At 42.4% G+C, this 16,653-nt stretch overlaps 1 protein-coding gene across 2 annotated transcripts in view; it reads right to left on the bottom strand.

Annotated features, from left to right (window-relative positions):
- FRMD3 (FERM domain containing 3) overlaps window positions 1-16,653 on the bottom strand; it is a 235,002-nt gene that overhangs the window by 35,877 nt on the left and 182,472 nt on the right. For both annotated transcript variants that reach the window (XM_040417038.1, XM_040417039.1), the window contains exons 7-9: window positions 15,648-15,735; window positions 12,154-12,242; window positions 7,999-8,062 (exon numbers count right to left, since the gene is read on the bottom strand). In XM_040417038.1, the coding sequence (XP_040272972.1) occupies window positions 7,999-8,062; window positions 12,154-12,242; window positions 15,648-15,735 (241 nt within the window). The remainder of the gene's footprint in view (window positions 1-7,998; window positions 8,063-12,153; window positions 12,243-15,647; window positions 15,736-16,653) is intronic.

Here is a 16,653-nt window from a genome sequence, read left to right as displayed (position 1 = left end):
TGATAACTTTAAAACGCTTTGACTTATCCAAGCCATTCTGAGATTGTTTTTTCGTCACATATTGTACTTCATGACACTGGTAAAATGGAGTCAAAAAATTTCATTTTTATTTATAAAAAATACAAAATTTACCAAAAATTAGCAAATTTCCAAGTTTAAATTTCTCTACTTCTATAATACATAGTAATACCTACAAAAATAGTTATTACTTTACATTCCCCATATGTCTACTTCATGTTTGGATCATTTTGGGAATGAGATTTTATTATTTGGGGACGTTACAAGGCTTAGAAGTTTAGAAGCAAATCTTGAAATTTTTCTGAAATTTTCAAAAAAACACTTTTTAAAGGACCAGTTCAGGTCTGAAGTCACTTTGTGAGGCTTACCGTACATAATAGAAACCACCCAAAAATGACCCCATTCTAGAAACTTCACCCCTCAGGGTATTCAAAACTGACTTTACAAACGTCGTTAACCCTTTAGGTGTTCCACAAGAGTTATTGGCGAATGGAGATGAAATTTCAGCATTTAAATTTTTGGGCAAATTTTCCATTTTAATCCATTATTTCCAGTAACAAAGCAAGGGTTAACAGCCAAACAAAACTTAATATTTATTGCCCTGATTCTGTACTTTGCATAAACACCCCATATGTGGCCGTAAACTATGTACGGGCACACGGTAGGGCGTAGAGGGAAAGGTGCGCTGTGTGGTTTTTGGAAGGCAGATTTTGCTGGACTGGTTTATTTACACCATGTCCCATTTGAGGCCCCCCTGATGCACCCCTAGAGTAGAAACTCCATAAAAGTGACCCCATCTAAGAAACTACACCCCTCAAGGTATTCAAAACAGATTTTACAAACATCGTTAACCCTTTCGGTGTTCCACCAGAGTTATTGGCAAATGGAGATGACATTTCAGAATAAATAAAAAAAAATATATATATATATATGAAAAATAAGTCACCGTAAGATCTTTTCCAATTATTCCTTCACCGATTCCATACTGCCCAAACCCTAAGCCATTTATCATATGAGCCTCTCTGCCTGTACAAGATGGCCTCGTAGTCTTTGATTTTATTGACTAGTTTCAGCCACTGGTTGACGTGAGGAGGGGTGACTGCAAACCAGGACCTGGAGACGGGCCAAAAACATCACCCTAATCAGAAAGCACTGTTTTGGCTTCTGGCAGTTTAAAGCGGACAGATCCCCAAGGATCCACAGCTCAGGCTGGTGAGGGAGCTCCATCTGCAGTCGCTGAGCAAGAAGTTATTGTATTGCTCCCCAATATCCATCTAGAAGGGGGCAATCCCAAAACAGATGAAGATAGTCTGCGTTCGGGCTCCCACAACGTATGCAGTTGGAGTTATCTCGTAATCCGTGCCTCTGAAGCCACACCGGCGTTACATATATCCTGTGCATAATGTTAAACTGAACAACTATGTGGCTAAAACTAAAAGAAACTAAACCCATATTCTTCAATACACTTTGCCAACCCTCAGAAGATAAGTTAGGGTAAGTAAGTCTCCAGGACTTTTTTCCAGGCGAGAGACAATCCAAAAAGCGTGCCCTAATTAAGTGTTTATAACAGTAAGCTATCTTAACCTTTACGTGGTTCTTTTTCTTTATTAGACTGTGCAAAAAACAATACTACAGAGTGCCAATCGTAACTGAAAGTATCTAAACCAAACTATTTCACCTGTGTTTTCCTTCTGCGCGATCTCCTCAAAAGCAAGGATCCGACCATCACCAACTACTTGCGCTATATAGTGAATATTCTTAGCCCTCCAATACTGCTGACAATCAGGGTCCCCCAGCATTGGAAGTCTTTGATTTTGCCATAGTGGGGTGCAAACCAGTGAGGATGTAATAGAAAGCCAGCTCCTGATCAATGTCCAGGCCCTGGTAACCAGCTTAACGAAACTTCCAAACTCCTGCCTCCGACTCAGTAGGCATCCTGACTCTAATAGAGTAAAGAAGTCAAGAAAGCCAAATTGGTCCACAAATTTTTTACATAGGGGGCTGGTCTCCCACTCATGAAAAAGACATAGCTGAGACGCAATAAAATATCCCCTGAAGCTGGGGAGGTTCAAACCCCCCCGTTCCAGAGGCATTGAAAAATAATCCAATTTCAGCCTTACCCGCTTTCTCCCCCATAGCAAATCATTAATCATCTTCTCTATCAGTTTAAAGAATTTGTTCTCTATCCAGACCGGAGAGTTTCCGAGAACATAAAGCAGTTGGGGAAGAACTATCATTTTCACCAAGGAGACCCTATCTCCTCTCGAAAGGGTGAACCGATGCCATATTTTAATTTTAGACCTAATCTTCATAATGACCGGGAGTAGATTAAATTGAACATAATCCTGGATATTAGCGGAGATAGTTATCCCCAAGTACTTCATGGAATCCTCGACCCCCAGGTCCAGAGGTAGATTCTCCACTGACCATTGTGGCTTATCTATAGGGAGGAGGGTGGTTTTGGACCAGTTTACCTCCAGGCCCGAAAACCTGGAGTACGATTCTACAATCTCCATAACTTTTGGCAGGGTAGTATTGGTCTGTTGCATGAAGAACAGAATATTGTCTGCATATAGAGAAATCCGATCATGATCTCCCGCAGTCCCAAATCCAAGAACGCCCGAGTCCCGTCTGATTTTTATAGCCAAAGGCTCAATATATATATTGAATAGGAGTGGCGAGAGAGGACATTCTTGGCGGGTGCCTCTCTCCAACATAAAACTCCTGGTCAGGGTCCCATTAATCCTGAGCTTGGCTGAAGGGGATTTGTAAAGCAGACGGACCATGGCTATGAACCTTGGACCAAATCCCATTCTTCCCATCACCCTCCAGAGGAAGCTCCACTCGACCCTGTCAAAGGCCTTCGTGGCATCTAATGACAGGATCGAGCGGGCAGTCTCCCCGGAGGATTGAATGTTAGCAAACAAGCAATGTATATTATAATGGGTACCCCTCCCAGGCATAAACCCATTTTGGTCTGGGTGAATTAACGATGTGAGCACCTTGGAAAGTCTATTGGCCAGGACCTTGGAGAGCAGCTTAATATCAGTGTTAAGTAAAGAAATAGGTCTATAAGCACCCATCTCCAAAATATCTTTATCTTTTTTGAGAATTAGAACTATCAGTGCTTCATACATGGAGGTCGGGAGGCCCTCTCCCTGCAACCCCTCTGTAAATACTTCTGAAAGATACGGGAGGACTAGATCCCCATATTTCCTGTAGAATTCATACGGAAGGCTATCCAGCCCCGGGGACGAACTACCCCATATTGACCCAAGGGCCAAATGGATCTCCTGGACGGTAATCTCCCTCTCCAGGAGGCTCCTCTGGCTTTCTGACAGAACAGGAAAAGAAAGACCATCCAGATACGCGTCCACGGATAGTTAAGCAACAAGAGAATAGGAGGAAGGAAACAACTAGCATTCGTGGGCCTGATGGTAGGATCGTGCGAGATTTGGAGGGTATAGCTGAGGTCTTTTGGGAATACTTTGCAGCGGTTTCCAGGGCGGCTCCTCCTGTGCCGGACAGCCTCGTGAATTTTGGCACATTTCCCATTTTAATCCATTTTTTCCAGTAACAAAGCAAGGGTTAACAGCCAAACAAAACTCAATATATATTGCCCGAATTCTGTACTTTTCAGAAACACCCCATATGTGGCTGTAAACTACTGTATGGGCACACGGTAGGGTGTAGAGGGAAAGGTGCGCCATGTGGTTTTTGGAAGGCAGATTTTGCTGGACTGGTTTATTTACACCATGTCCCATTTGAAGCCCCCCTGATGCACTCCGAGTATAAACTCCATAAAAGTGACCCCATCTAAGAAACTACACCTCTCAAGGTATTCAAAACTGATTTTACAAACGTCGTTAACCCTTTAGGTGTTCCACAAGAGTTATTGGCAAATGGAGATGAAATTTAAGAATTTAAATTTTTTGGCAAATTTTCCATTTTAATCCATTTTTTTCAGTAAAAAAGCAACGGTTAACAGCCAAACAAAACTCAATATTTATTGCTCTGATTCTGTAGTTTGCAGAAACACCCCATATGTGGCCGTAAACTACTGTACAGACACACGGTAGGGCGTAGAGGGAAAGGTGTGCCGTGTGGTACTATAGAAACTCCATAAAAGTGACCCCATTTTGGAAACTACGGGATAAGGTGGCAGTTTTGTTGGGACTATTTTTAGGGTACATATGATTTTTGGTTGCTCTATATTACATTTTTGTAAGGCAAGGTTACCAAAAATAGAAATTCAGAAATTTCATCTCCATTTGCCATAAACTGTTGAGGAACACCTAAAGGGTTAATAAAGTTTGTAAAATCTGTTTTGAATACCTTGAGGGGTGTAGTTTTTTAGATGGGGTCACTTTTATGGAGTTTCTACTCTAGGGGTGCATCAGGGGTTCTTCAAATGGGACATGGTGCCAAAAAAAGGCCATCAAAATCTGCCTTCCAGAAACCATACGGCGTTCCTTTCCTTCTGCGCCCTGCCGTTTGGTCATACAGCAGTTTATCTGGTGATACAGAAATTACCATGAGGTTTTTACAGCACAGTTTATCATTGGGTTGTATAGCCCAGTGGTTAAGATGCTTTCCTCTAATGCAGAAGCTTGTGAGTTCAAATCCCGGCAGAAAATTTTCTGAAATACAGACTAAATTAGATTTAAATACGCTGGGTGTCCCCAAGCACTGACTCCATATGTGGACATAGCTATATATGGAGTCAGAGCAGGAACTCCTAAGGCACAGACTCACACTGGGAGATTCCCCCACTGTACAACAATCTTCTGACATATAGGCTAAATTAGATTTAAAGACACTGACTCGAGCACACGTGGTGTTCGGCAGAGCATATGTGTAGTGTTAAGCCGAATGCACACGGCCGTGAGCAGTCCGTGGTAACCCGGCCTGGATTACTGCTGAGAGCAGGAGCGCACGGCGTCATTGGTTGCTCTCAGCAGGAATCCAGGCCGGGTTACCACGGACCGCTCATGGCCGTGTGCATTCGGCTTTATCACATACATACCATATGTATTCAGCAAATCCAAACATGCTTGTCACTGCATCCAAAAACTGCAGTGCCATGTAGTTGCTGCAATTTTCATACAGAATTAGGGTTGTTGCGGGTATCGAAATTTCGATACCCAATCGATACTTTTGTCCCGGTATCGATACGATACCGGGATTTCCGTTTTTTCGATACTGGGCTGCGCTTCTGCGCAGTCTAGTATCTCTGAACATGAGCGCGCTGCTATCGGCGCGCTCATGTTCTCTCTCAGCAGCACGGGGAGAAGGAAGCTGTCCTCCCTCCCCCTGTGCTGCTGCCGCTGCCACCAATGAGAAGAGAGGGGCGGAGGAGGGGCGGCAATGAGAAGAGAGGGGCGGAGGAGGGGCGGCAATGAGAAGAGAGGGGCGGAGGAGGGGCGGCAATGAGAAGAGAGGGGCGGAGGAGGGGCGGGCGCACTGCGCCACCAATGATAGGATTACTATCGGAGCGATGGGAGGAGACATCAGCTTCACTAGTGGGCGTTCCTTTTCCCTGCGCTGCGATTGGACAGCGCTACAGCCAGGGAGAAGGAACGCCCACTAGTGAAGCTGATGTCTCCTCCCATCGCTCCGATAGTAATCAGCTCAGCAGCATGTGGAGCAGGAGAGGAGACAGTAATGGGGCACTGCGGGCGAACGGAGCGGCGCCCAGGACTAAATGGTGAGTGCTGAGACATCGCTGGGCGCCGCTCTGTGTGGCCTAATAGTGAAAGTCTGGACTCATATACAGTAGTCAGTCTTTAACACATACAGGAGGCGGGTGCCGGCAGCAGAATCGCATTGCCGGCACCCTGCCCCTGACAGGGAGCTGCGATCAGCGGCAGTTAACTGCCGCTGATCTGCTAGTACCCGCCTCCTGTATAAAGGGGTAAAATCATTGGTGGTGCAGTGTGCCCCCCCCCCCTCAATCCCCCCATCCCATTAAAATCATTGGTGGCACAGTGCGCCGGCCCCTCTCAACCCTCCAGTATTAAAATCATTGGTGGCAGTGTCCACAGGGACCTCTCCACTCCCCCTCATTGGTGGTGCAGTGGCAGCTTCTGATCGGAGCCCCAGCTGTGTAAGCCTGGGGCTCCGATCGGTTACCATGGCAGCCAGGAAGCCCTGGTTGCCATGGTAACATCCCTGATGCTGTGTGCACAAAGCACAGAGCAGCAGGGACAGTGTGGAGTCCTATTCACCCTGATAGAGATCTATCAGGGTGAATAGGAAAAGGGATGAAAGATCCCAGGTTCTAGCCCCTAAGGGGGGAAATAGTTATTAAATAAAAAGTGAAAAAAAAAAAAACACTAAAATATGAAGTATAAATCACCCCCCTTTTCCCAATTTCACATATAAAATATATAAATAAACATATTACATCGCCACGTCAGAAAAGTCCAAACTATTAAAATATAAAAAAAAAATCTAGGTGGTGAATGCCGGAACAGAAAAAATAAAATAAAAACTGCGCGATTCGCCATTTTTAAAAATGAGGAATGCACGTGGCTTTTTTTGTTTATTTTTTTCGCGTGGTATCGAATGGTATCGAGTATCGCAATACTTTTTCATGGTATCGAAACCGAATCAAAAATTTGGTATCGCAACAACTCTATACAGAATGTTAATTGGATGCTTGTTTGCCATGAAACAGCTGATCCACCGCAAAACCGGAAGGCTTATTGTAATACCATCGCAGCCACGTTAGTACCACCCAGTTTGGTCATACCCTCAAGTTCCACTTTAGGGACAGGTGGCAGCACATTTTAAAACTGCTGTATTGGGCAGTGAGATAGCTTATCCTGCCTCTGGCTAGTCATATATAGTTACACAGTGCATCATTTCTATGGCGGGCCATACACAAAAGATGGCTGTTGGTTGATCACTTGTTCAGCCAACAAAAAGAACTCCCTATCCTCCCATACATATGCCTGCTCGACAAACTAGACTGCGTTCTCAGCTGGAAGAAGGAGAGGAGTCTGGCAGCAGCCTATGTCCCAAAGAATTGCCCGATTCTAATCTCCCCCATTTCATCAGGGGAAGAGTTGGGAGGCCCCCTATACACATTAGATGGTCAGTCAGTCTAGTCGAAATCAGCGAGTATGACTGACATACATCTACTGTGTATGACAAGCTTAAAGGGGTTGTCCAAGATCTAATCATTCATTGATCACATGGCCTATATGCAGCACAGTCCCATTCAAGTGAACAGGCATGAACTGTAATACTAAGCACAGCCTCTATACAAAAGACAGCATTATGTTTGGTACGCTTTAAGGAGGCTGCAGAGCTCACTGGGATGCCGCATTGTCTTCATACAGCTGATTGGCGGGGGTGCCGGGTGTCCAATTCCCACTGATCAGATATTGATGATTTATGCTGAGGATAGGGTATCAATATTAAACCCCCCAACATCCCCTTTAAGACCTAGCTGTTTATAAAGAGGATGGCAAAACAAATAGATAAATAAAGGTGGTCAATCTATTACATGTGTATAGCTACATGCATAACATTTCTATAAGGTGCTCAGGCCTAACCGTTGATCATTCAAGAAGCATCCATCTAAGGGCTCATTCAGACGACCATATGAAAGGGATTTTTGCGGAATGGGTGAGGACCTATTCATTTTAATGGGGCCACAAAAGAGGCAGACAGCACAACGCGTGCTGTCCACATCCGTAGTTACATTCCGCGGCCCCGCAAAAAAGATAGAGCATGTCCTATTCTTGTCGGCAATTGCGGACATTAATAGGCATTTCTATCACAGTGCCAGCCATGTGCGGTCCACAAACACACATGGGCCGGTATCCGTGTTTTGCGGATCCGCAATTTGCAGACCACAAATCACTATGGTCGTCTGGATAAGCCCTAATCATGAAGCACATCAATCCAGCTATATTGTACAAAATACTGTAGGAGTATGCCAGGAAATTGTAGATGATGTAGCGTTCCTACCTCCTTCTGCATTACAACAACGTGGAACGTTTTCCCATCAAATTTCATTTTGCAGATATCTGGCCTGTAAAACATATGAAGGCATTGTGAGCCACAGATGACAGGAATTACTCTCATTCTAAAAGGTGCACGGCAGCCGGCCCTTTTCTTATGTCATTTATCTGCTGTCTACACTGGACATTATGTCCAATATACGAGACAAACAATATGCCATTCTCAGAAGGGAAAGCAACATGTGATGAGTATATTGCTCTCCATCCAAGATACAGAGTTTGTGACCGTCCACTCAAACACTTAGTGAAGGAAACTATGAAACTTAAGCTATTCTTTTAAACTTTGATTTGAGCTTTTATTTCTGCCTCTACTTACAAGACCTAATGTAAGAACTTATTCACACTGGCACTGAGCCTGTACAGCTCCTTTAGTACAGAGTCATACAACCCTCATACACTGCTGTACAGGCTCTGAGTGACTCCATGTGTCTAGAGATGTCTCCTAGAGAAGGAGAATACCTATTAGACGTATGCATACAGTATCCATATGAAATTGGTACAGTAGACAGCTCATGTACGTCTATTGCAGCTCTAGTAGAGCCATGTGCAAACAAAATCCCTGATGGAGGAACCACTGCTATGTCTAGGTTAGTTGCATGAGCATTTTATGACATGAACGTGATATAGCAGTGAATCCAAGTGATCTCATTGATTTAAGTAGCTGCAAACGACCAATAATTGTGCAGCAACCCACTGGGGCAGAGCTGTGAGGAGGATGAGAGTGGTAGTAGTGACACACATTGGACTAGTAGTGGTTCACGGTGGCTGTCCTCACTCTGGAGCTTCCTCGGGCCATGTGGCAGTGAAGAGAGGGTTAACTCTTGGTGATAGTTGGGGTGCCCTTGCTGGTGTATGGTTGGCAGGATGCAAGGCAAGTGTAGGGCCATCAAAAGGATGGAGTCAATGACCAGGCTAATTCAGTTGCAATAAATAAAGTTTCTCTTTGCTGAATAGATAAAGGGATCTAGTAGTTCATACAGTAGCAAAAGGCACAATTCTGAGGTATGCTAGAGAGTAGGATTCTCCCAATAGTTGCATATAGGCGGTAGCAATGATGGTAGTAGTAGTCCTCACTGAGTTTCACTCTAAAGACACTTTGCAATCTTTCCAAATAACCACAGTTGTGCAATTCTGTTCTCATTAACTCTTTGTACAATTCCCATGCTGCAGAAGCAGATCTTAAATTTGTGTGCCATAGCAATATACCCTTTCCACAGCAGTAAAGTCTTTTGCCATAAACGAGCGGTACCTTACTGTCTGAATCCAGTGCATGACCTTGATGGTTCTAATCCTTTTGTGGATATCGGTTCTCTTTCCCCCAGGGGTAGTCTCTCAGTTCAGCCTCTTCAGCCTCAGGAATGGTGTTTCTTGGTTGAGGCTTCTCTGTGGACCTACTTGGCAGGTTTCACACATTTAAGGTCTTGTCTCCTTTTGTTCAACTAAGACTCACTAACTAACCAGAGAAGGCCAGACCAGCAACCTAACCAAGACTGCCAGTGTTAACAGTTTCATATCCTCTACGCTGCCTTAGGATGCTCCTAATTTATGATGATACACAGGCCTTGTCATAAATTAGACGCATGCTCTGGCAGTCCATGCGCCTAAACAGAAATGTATGGCAGCTCTGAACTGCAGTAGATTTCTGGCTTCATTTTCAACAGAAAACTGGTGAAAAAAGAAGATAAGTTTGTGGAGGCGGCTGGTCATGCCCCCTTTCCCATGCCCTCATTCAGAGACGTTGCAGGGTCGGCATAAAAAAACACCACTTGTGACTATTTTTACAAAAGTCGCATTTAAAAAGTTGCAAGCATGCAGTTTGCTACATTTTAACACCACTTTTCTGGTGCAAGCTGAATGATAAATCTCCACTAAAATGATAGAGAGATGAGTGCTTTTAGCAAATCATAACATTTAACTTTTTGCAAACAATTAACCTTTAGCAGTGATCCACTGTCACTGCAATTGCACCTGCCCAAGTCCTATATTTAGAAGGGGTATTCTACTTCAGAATGACCAATTTTCCACGGCGGCAGCCAGGGGTAGTTTGGACTGCAGAAACATCTGAGTAGGCTGTGCCATTCTGTTCCTGTAACTACCTTTCACATGTATAGGAGCCATGGAAATAAGGTAACATCTCCATAACGTCTCCATAGTTCTGCCCACCTCTGCCCGATGCATCTCAGCAAGACAAGGTTAGGGTCATTCTAGAGATAGGTCCAGATCCATATCTATCAGACATTTACAGCATATCATGTGGATAAATATAATATCACTCTTTAGGGTAGACAAATGTAGAGATTGCTGCAGCTCTCACCTCACACTAAGCAGAGCACGGATGTACAGACCTGGACTCAGTCTGGAGCAAAATGAAAAAAGAAAACGAATTCCAGCTCTTCACAATAAAAGGCTTCTTTATTCCACTTCTTTAAAAACAGACATCAAATGCAGAGTAGTATGCTGTGACGCGTTTCGGGCTGTTATATCTTAGCCCTTCATCAAGTCTTGATGAAGGGCTAAGATATAACAGCCCGAAACGCGTCACAGCATACTACTCTGCATTTGATGTCTGTTTTTAAAGAAGTGGAATAAAGAAGCCTTTTATTGTGAAGAGCTGGAATTCGTTTTCTTTTTTCAATATCACTCTTTAACATCACTTTTACATTGTTTTAGACCACTCCTCATTCCAGAACACAAAAGTAGGTTATCAAAGATGGCTTGGTGCTAGTCTTAGACTAGGCCAATCCAAAAGTTTCATCTTTTTTCTCTTCAGTCTTTCAGATTTGCTTTTGTATTTTGGACACATTAACATTACATTACATTTAGGAAAGTCCAAAGGCAGCAAAGTATTCCAACGGAATGGCTAAGGGTACTTTCACACTAGCGTTATTCTTTTCCGGCATTGAGTTCCGTCCTAGGGGCTCAATACCGGAAAAGAACTGATCAGTTTCATCCCCATGCATTCTGAATGGTGAGCAATCCGTTCAAGATGCATCAGGATGTCTTCAGTTCAGTCTTTTTGACTGTTCAGGACAGAGATAATACCGCAGCATGCTACGATTTTATCTCAGGACAAAAAAAACTGAACACTTGCCTGATCCGGCATTTTTTTCCATAGGAATATATTAGTGCCGGATCAGGCATGCGCACACCGAAAAAAAGGCTCCTGATCAGTCTTACAAATGCCATCAGTTGGCATACGTTTTGACGGATCCGACAGGCATACGTTTTGACGGATCACTCTGTCGCAAGTGTGAAAGTACCCTTAACCACCAACATATATGACTGATGGTGTGATAGTTTTATTGCACAATTTACAATGGGTCCTGGTTGATTCAAAAATGTATTTTTAATCAAGTATGAGGCACTGAGGTTACACCTGGATAGGGCTTCCAATCATGCTGTTACCTTTCTCAGACTCTTTTTTATTGCAAGTTCATTGGATGCCCCAAAATGTCTTACTGGAAGCTAAAACTTAAACCCATATACAAAGTGTACATTCCATGATTGCTGTTGTTTTTGCTCCTTGCTACGTGTTCTATGACTGATGAACTCAATAAATTCTGTAATAATTCAAACATTTTTGTAGGTTACTCAGATTTCCTTTGTATAATACATTTTGTGTAATATTAGAGGTCACCTGAAAAGTACAAACATTTTTTTAATGGACTGGATTTCTGGGTATTTTTCTACAACCTGTAATATGCTTCCTAGCACCAGCACACTCTTAAAGAACTGGTTCCATTAGGACATCATGTTCACTTGCAGATGCCTCTAGCAGTCAGCTGCTATTGCTGGGGCAGCTCTGTGCGGCCACACATTTCAAATTCATGTAGTAGAGTCCTTTAAAGCAGGAGCCGCTGTTTGCAATTGTCCTCCATGCTGACTTACAGAGGGTGGTCCAGAGCAACCCTCCATGACATTCATATCTTCTAGTAGAGCATATGGAGGCTTTTTGTCTTTAGGGGACAACCCAATTATAGATTATCCATTGTCTCGTATTCTGTAACAATGCCTCTCAAGAAGAAAGGTCCCACAGATGTATTCACATTTTTCTTTGTCTTTCCTATCTATATCAAAGGAAGACTATATAAAGTCTACTTACCATCTTATTAAGTGTATCCTCTTGTTACCCTGGAAAACAACAAACCCTGCAGCGGTATACCCAAGAAATGTTGTGGTCCCTGTAGAATCCTAAGAAGCGCAAAATATAGTAAGACAGAGCATTAGCATTTAGAAAATAACTTGTCTGCTTATGAACTTGTGTCTCCAGAGAGATAAGAAATCAGTAACGTTTATACAGTCTAAAGGGCTAAGTGCAACAGAGAACCCCCTTCTTAACCCCTTCAACTCGGGCCTGTTTTCACCTTCCTGCCCAGGCCATTTTTTGCAAATCTGACATGTGTCACTTTATGTGGCGATAACTTTAAAACGCCTTTACTTATACAGGCCATTCTGAGAATGTTTTCTAGTCACATATTGTACTTCATGACAGTGGTAAAAATAAGTAAAAAAAAAACATTTTTATTCATAAAAAAATACAAAATTTACCAAAAATTTTAAAAAATTAGCAAATTTCAATTTCTCTACTTTTATAATAGATAGTAATACCTTCAAAAATAGTAATTACTTTACATTCCCCATAGGTCTACTTCATGTTTGGATCATTTTGAAAATGACATTATATTTTTTAGGGATGTTAGAAGGCTTAGAATTATGGAAGCAAATCTTGAAATGTTTTGGAAAATTTCCAAAACCTACTTTTTAAGGACAAGTTCAGGTCTGAAGTCACTTTGTGAGGCTTACATAATAGAAACCACCCAAAAATGACCCCATTTTAGAAACTACACCCATCAAGGTATACAAAACTGATTTTACAAACTTTGTTAACCCTTTAGGTGTTCCACAAGAATTGATGGAAAATGGAGATGAAATTTCAGAATTTCACTTTTTTGGCAGATTTTACATTTTAATCCATTTTTTCCAGTAGCAAAGCAAGAGTTAACAGCCAAATAAAACTCAATATTTATAACCCTGATTCTGCGGTTTACAGAAACACTCCACATGTGATTGTAAACTGCTGTACGGGCACGCGGCAGGGTGCAGAAGAAAAGGAACGCAATATGGTTTTTGGAAGGCAAATTTAGCTGAACTGGTTTTTAGATGCCATGTCCCATTTGAAGCCCGACTGATGCACCCCTACAGTAGAAACTAAAAAAAAAGACCACATACTGGAAACTACGGGATAAGGTGCCAGTTTTATTGGTACTATTTTGCGTACATAGGATTTTTTTATTGCTCTATATTATGTTTTTTGTGAGGCAAGTTAACAAAAAAAATGGATGTTTTGGCACCGTTTTTATTTTTTATTTTTACAGCGTTTAACCGAGGGATTAGGTCATGTGACTTTTTATAGAGAAGATCGTTATGCACGTGGCAATACCTAATATGTCTACTTTTTCTTATTTATTTAAGTTTTACACAATAATAGCATTTTTGAAACCGAAATAATGATACTTTAGTGTCTTATAGTCTGAGAGCCATAGCTTTTTTATTTTTTGACAGATTCTCTCAGGTAGGGTCTCATTTTTTGCGGGATGAGGTGACGGTCTGAATGGTACAATTTTGGGGGACATACTCCTTTTTGATCACTTGCTGTTGCAATTTTTTTATACAGTTTTTTTTATGGTGTTCATCTGAGTGGTTAGGTCATGTGATATTTTTATAGAGCTGTTTGTTACGGACTTGGCGATACCTAATATGTATACTTTTTTTTCTTTTTCACTTTAGCATAATAATAGCAGTTTGGAAGCAAAAAATAATCATATTTTAGTGTCTCATAGTCTGAGAGCCATAGCTTTTTTATTTTTTGACCGATTCTCTCAGGTAGGGTCAAATTTTTTTGCGGGATGAGGTGACGGTCTGATTGGTACTATTTTAGGGGGCATACGCTTTTTTGATCACTTGCTGTTGCAATTTTTGTGATGTAATGTGACAAAAATAGCTTTTTTATCACAGTTTTTTTTTGTTTTACGGTGTTCACCGTTCAGTGGTTAGGTCATGTGATATTTTTATAGAGCTGTTTGTTACGGACATGGAGATACCTAATATGTATACTTTTTTTTTTTTTTCACTTTAGCACAATAATAGCACTTTTTGTGATGTAAGGTGACAAAAATGGTGCTTTTTTACACAGTTTTTTTTATTTTTTATGGTGTTTATCGGACAGGGTGGATCATGTGATATATTTATAGAGCTGGTCATTACGGACGCGGCGATACCTAATATGTGTGGGTTTTGTTTTTCAGTTTTTTTATTATAAAATAAGGGGAAAGGGGCGTTTTTTTTCTTTTTTACTTTATTAATTGTATTACTTTATTAATTTTATTAAAAACACATTTTTTTTTACTTTATTTATGACATTCACTTTTGGGGGTCTGATCCCCTCTGCAATGCATTACATCTGTATTGTAATGCATTGCCTGTTAGTGTATGACACTGAGTCATACACTAACAGGTTGCCTAGGAGACCCAGCCTGAGGCTGGATCTCCTCGGCTCCCGTAGAAGGCAGTTCCCGATGCCATGCAAGGCATTGGGCAGCCTCTGCACGGCATCGGGCTGCCTTGTGTCGCATCGGGTACCCGCCACAGCAGCGCGGGAACTCGATGTGATCGTTCACCCGACACAAACCTCTTCTATGTCGTGGTCAGCGCGGACCGCGGCATAGAAGAGGTTAATCCGCCAGCATCGGCTTTTACAGCGATGCCGGCGGATACAGCAGGGGCCCGGCTACCACGGACTGCCGGGCCCTTCAGTGATCGCGCGTGCAAATTGCGGGAACTCAGTGGTTCCCATGACGTAACAGTACGTCAAAGGTCGGGAAGGGGTTAAAGGGGTTGTCCGGGTTCAGAGCTGAACCCGGACATACCCTCTTTTTACCCAGGCAGGCCCCCTGAGGCTAAATCGCGCAGGGCATGGGCTCTTTTGTTTATCATAACACATTGCCGGGCGGACAACCCCGTTAAAAAGGGATATGCCAAATATGTCCTACAGGTGCGGGTCCTACCTCTAGGAGGACACCTACTGTATGTGCAGAATAGCGCAGTTTATTATTTAGCTCCAAAAACCACATGTACTGTATACTTGCTGTAAGAGGCAAGTTAGAGTAGTCAAACTATGGCATGCCGTACCCAAGAGGTAGTAAATGGCAGATGCTATGTCAGCATTTAAACAAGGGCTAAATGATTATCTAATAGCAAACAGCATTGAGGGCAATAATTCATCCAACAATTAATTGATGTGAGAAAGGTTGAACTTGATGGACATATGTCTTTTTCATCCTATGTAACTATAAGTTACAAGTGCATTCATGAAGGTGATAGCTGGTTTTCTAAGATGCAGAACCTGCAATCAGCCACTTGGCAAGCAGTACGTAGTCTGTTTAATTTTAAACAATGTATAATGTTAGTTACACAGACCAGGTTCATCACCCCTTAAACCAGCAAATGACCTCAGTTCACAGGACACTGCTCCATCAGTCAAGTGCTTATTGTGAGCCGACAGCTTTTTAGAAAGCTGGCTAGGAACAGCTGTGGTACCTTGCATGGGTGAGGGTCAACCCCATAGGTTTCCAGGGAATGTGCTTTCAACAGCAAATTAAATTCTGCAACAGCTGGGCTCTGACCTCTGAAATGGGAGGAAGAAGAGGGTCATTAAATCTTTTACATGCTAAGCAAAGCAAGTGCAGAATTCACATTTTCTTTGTTTTTTAGGCTTCAAGGAAAACAATTACATACATTCAGGATAATTACAAAAGTAAATGATAAAAATCACTCAACCAACCCTTAATCAGAAGATGACAGCATTGCAGGAATTCCATGGTGTACAACGTTCCATCAGGCTGCCCTACCTGTGTCTGGTGAATATAGCAGCACATTTTATACCAAGAAACTCCTGCTAGGCTGTGATCTTCTCCTTCTGACACTGTGCTTTGCCTGACTGGCTATTCACATTTTCTTAAATTATTTGTTAGCAAGCTGTCAAGTGATATAGATACGTTATAATAGACTTATGTATAACACTTCTCAGCAGCCATATTAATGTCGTTTGAGACACCCCTATTAGTTAAAAAAAAAAGAACTTCTTTACATAGTCAAAAGCACTGGTCAAGTGGTCTCACAAGATTAGCCTCAAGCATTAACATTACACGGAGAGTCTGAGGCTACGTTCATATCTGCTCCACTTATTGTCTTTTTGGTTCTGTTCTTGGAAGAAAAAAACAGCACTGCCGGATTGGTTATATGGCAGAAACAAACTCTGCCTGACACTGCTATTGTCTACTGCTTTTTTTTATTTTTTTTATGAATCTGTGACACAGGCATTCACATATGCGCTGTGAAATCCGGCAGTCTGTTCCGGTGGAGGAACAGACTGACAGAGTGCACTGTATCCAGCTTTTGGCTGGACAAACACACTACAGGCAGCATCATGCCGGAAAGCGGCCGGATCCCATCACAGTGAATGGGGATCTGGCGGCGCATGGTGGTATCTGGCTATGCCGGAGACAGTGAACTCCGGCAGTCTGTTCCTCCACCAGAACAGACT

This window comes from Bufo bufo, chromosome 2, assembly GCF_905171765.1.
Source record: "Bufo bufo chromosome 2, aBufBuf1.1, whole genome shotgun sequence".
Taxonomy (NCBI): domain Eukaryota; kingdom Metazoa; phylum Chordata; class Amphibia; order Anura; family Bufonidae; genus Bufo; species Bufo bufo.
This window is presented reverse-complemented; position numbering and strand designations above follow the sequence as displayed.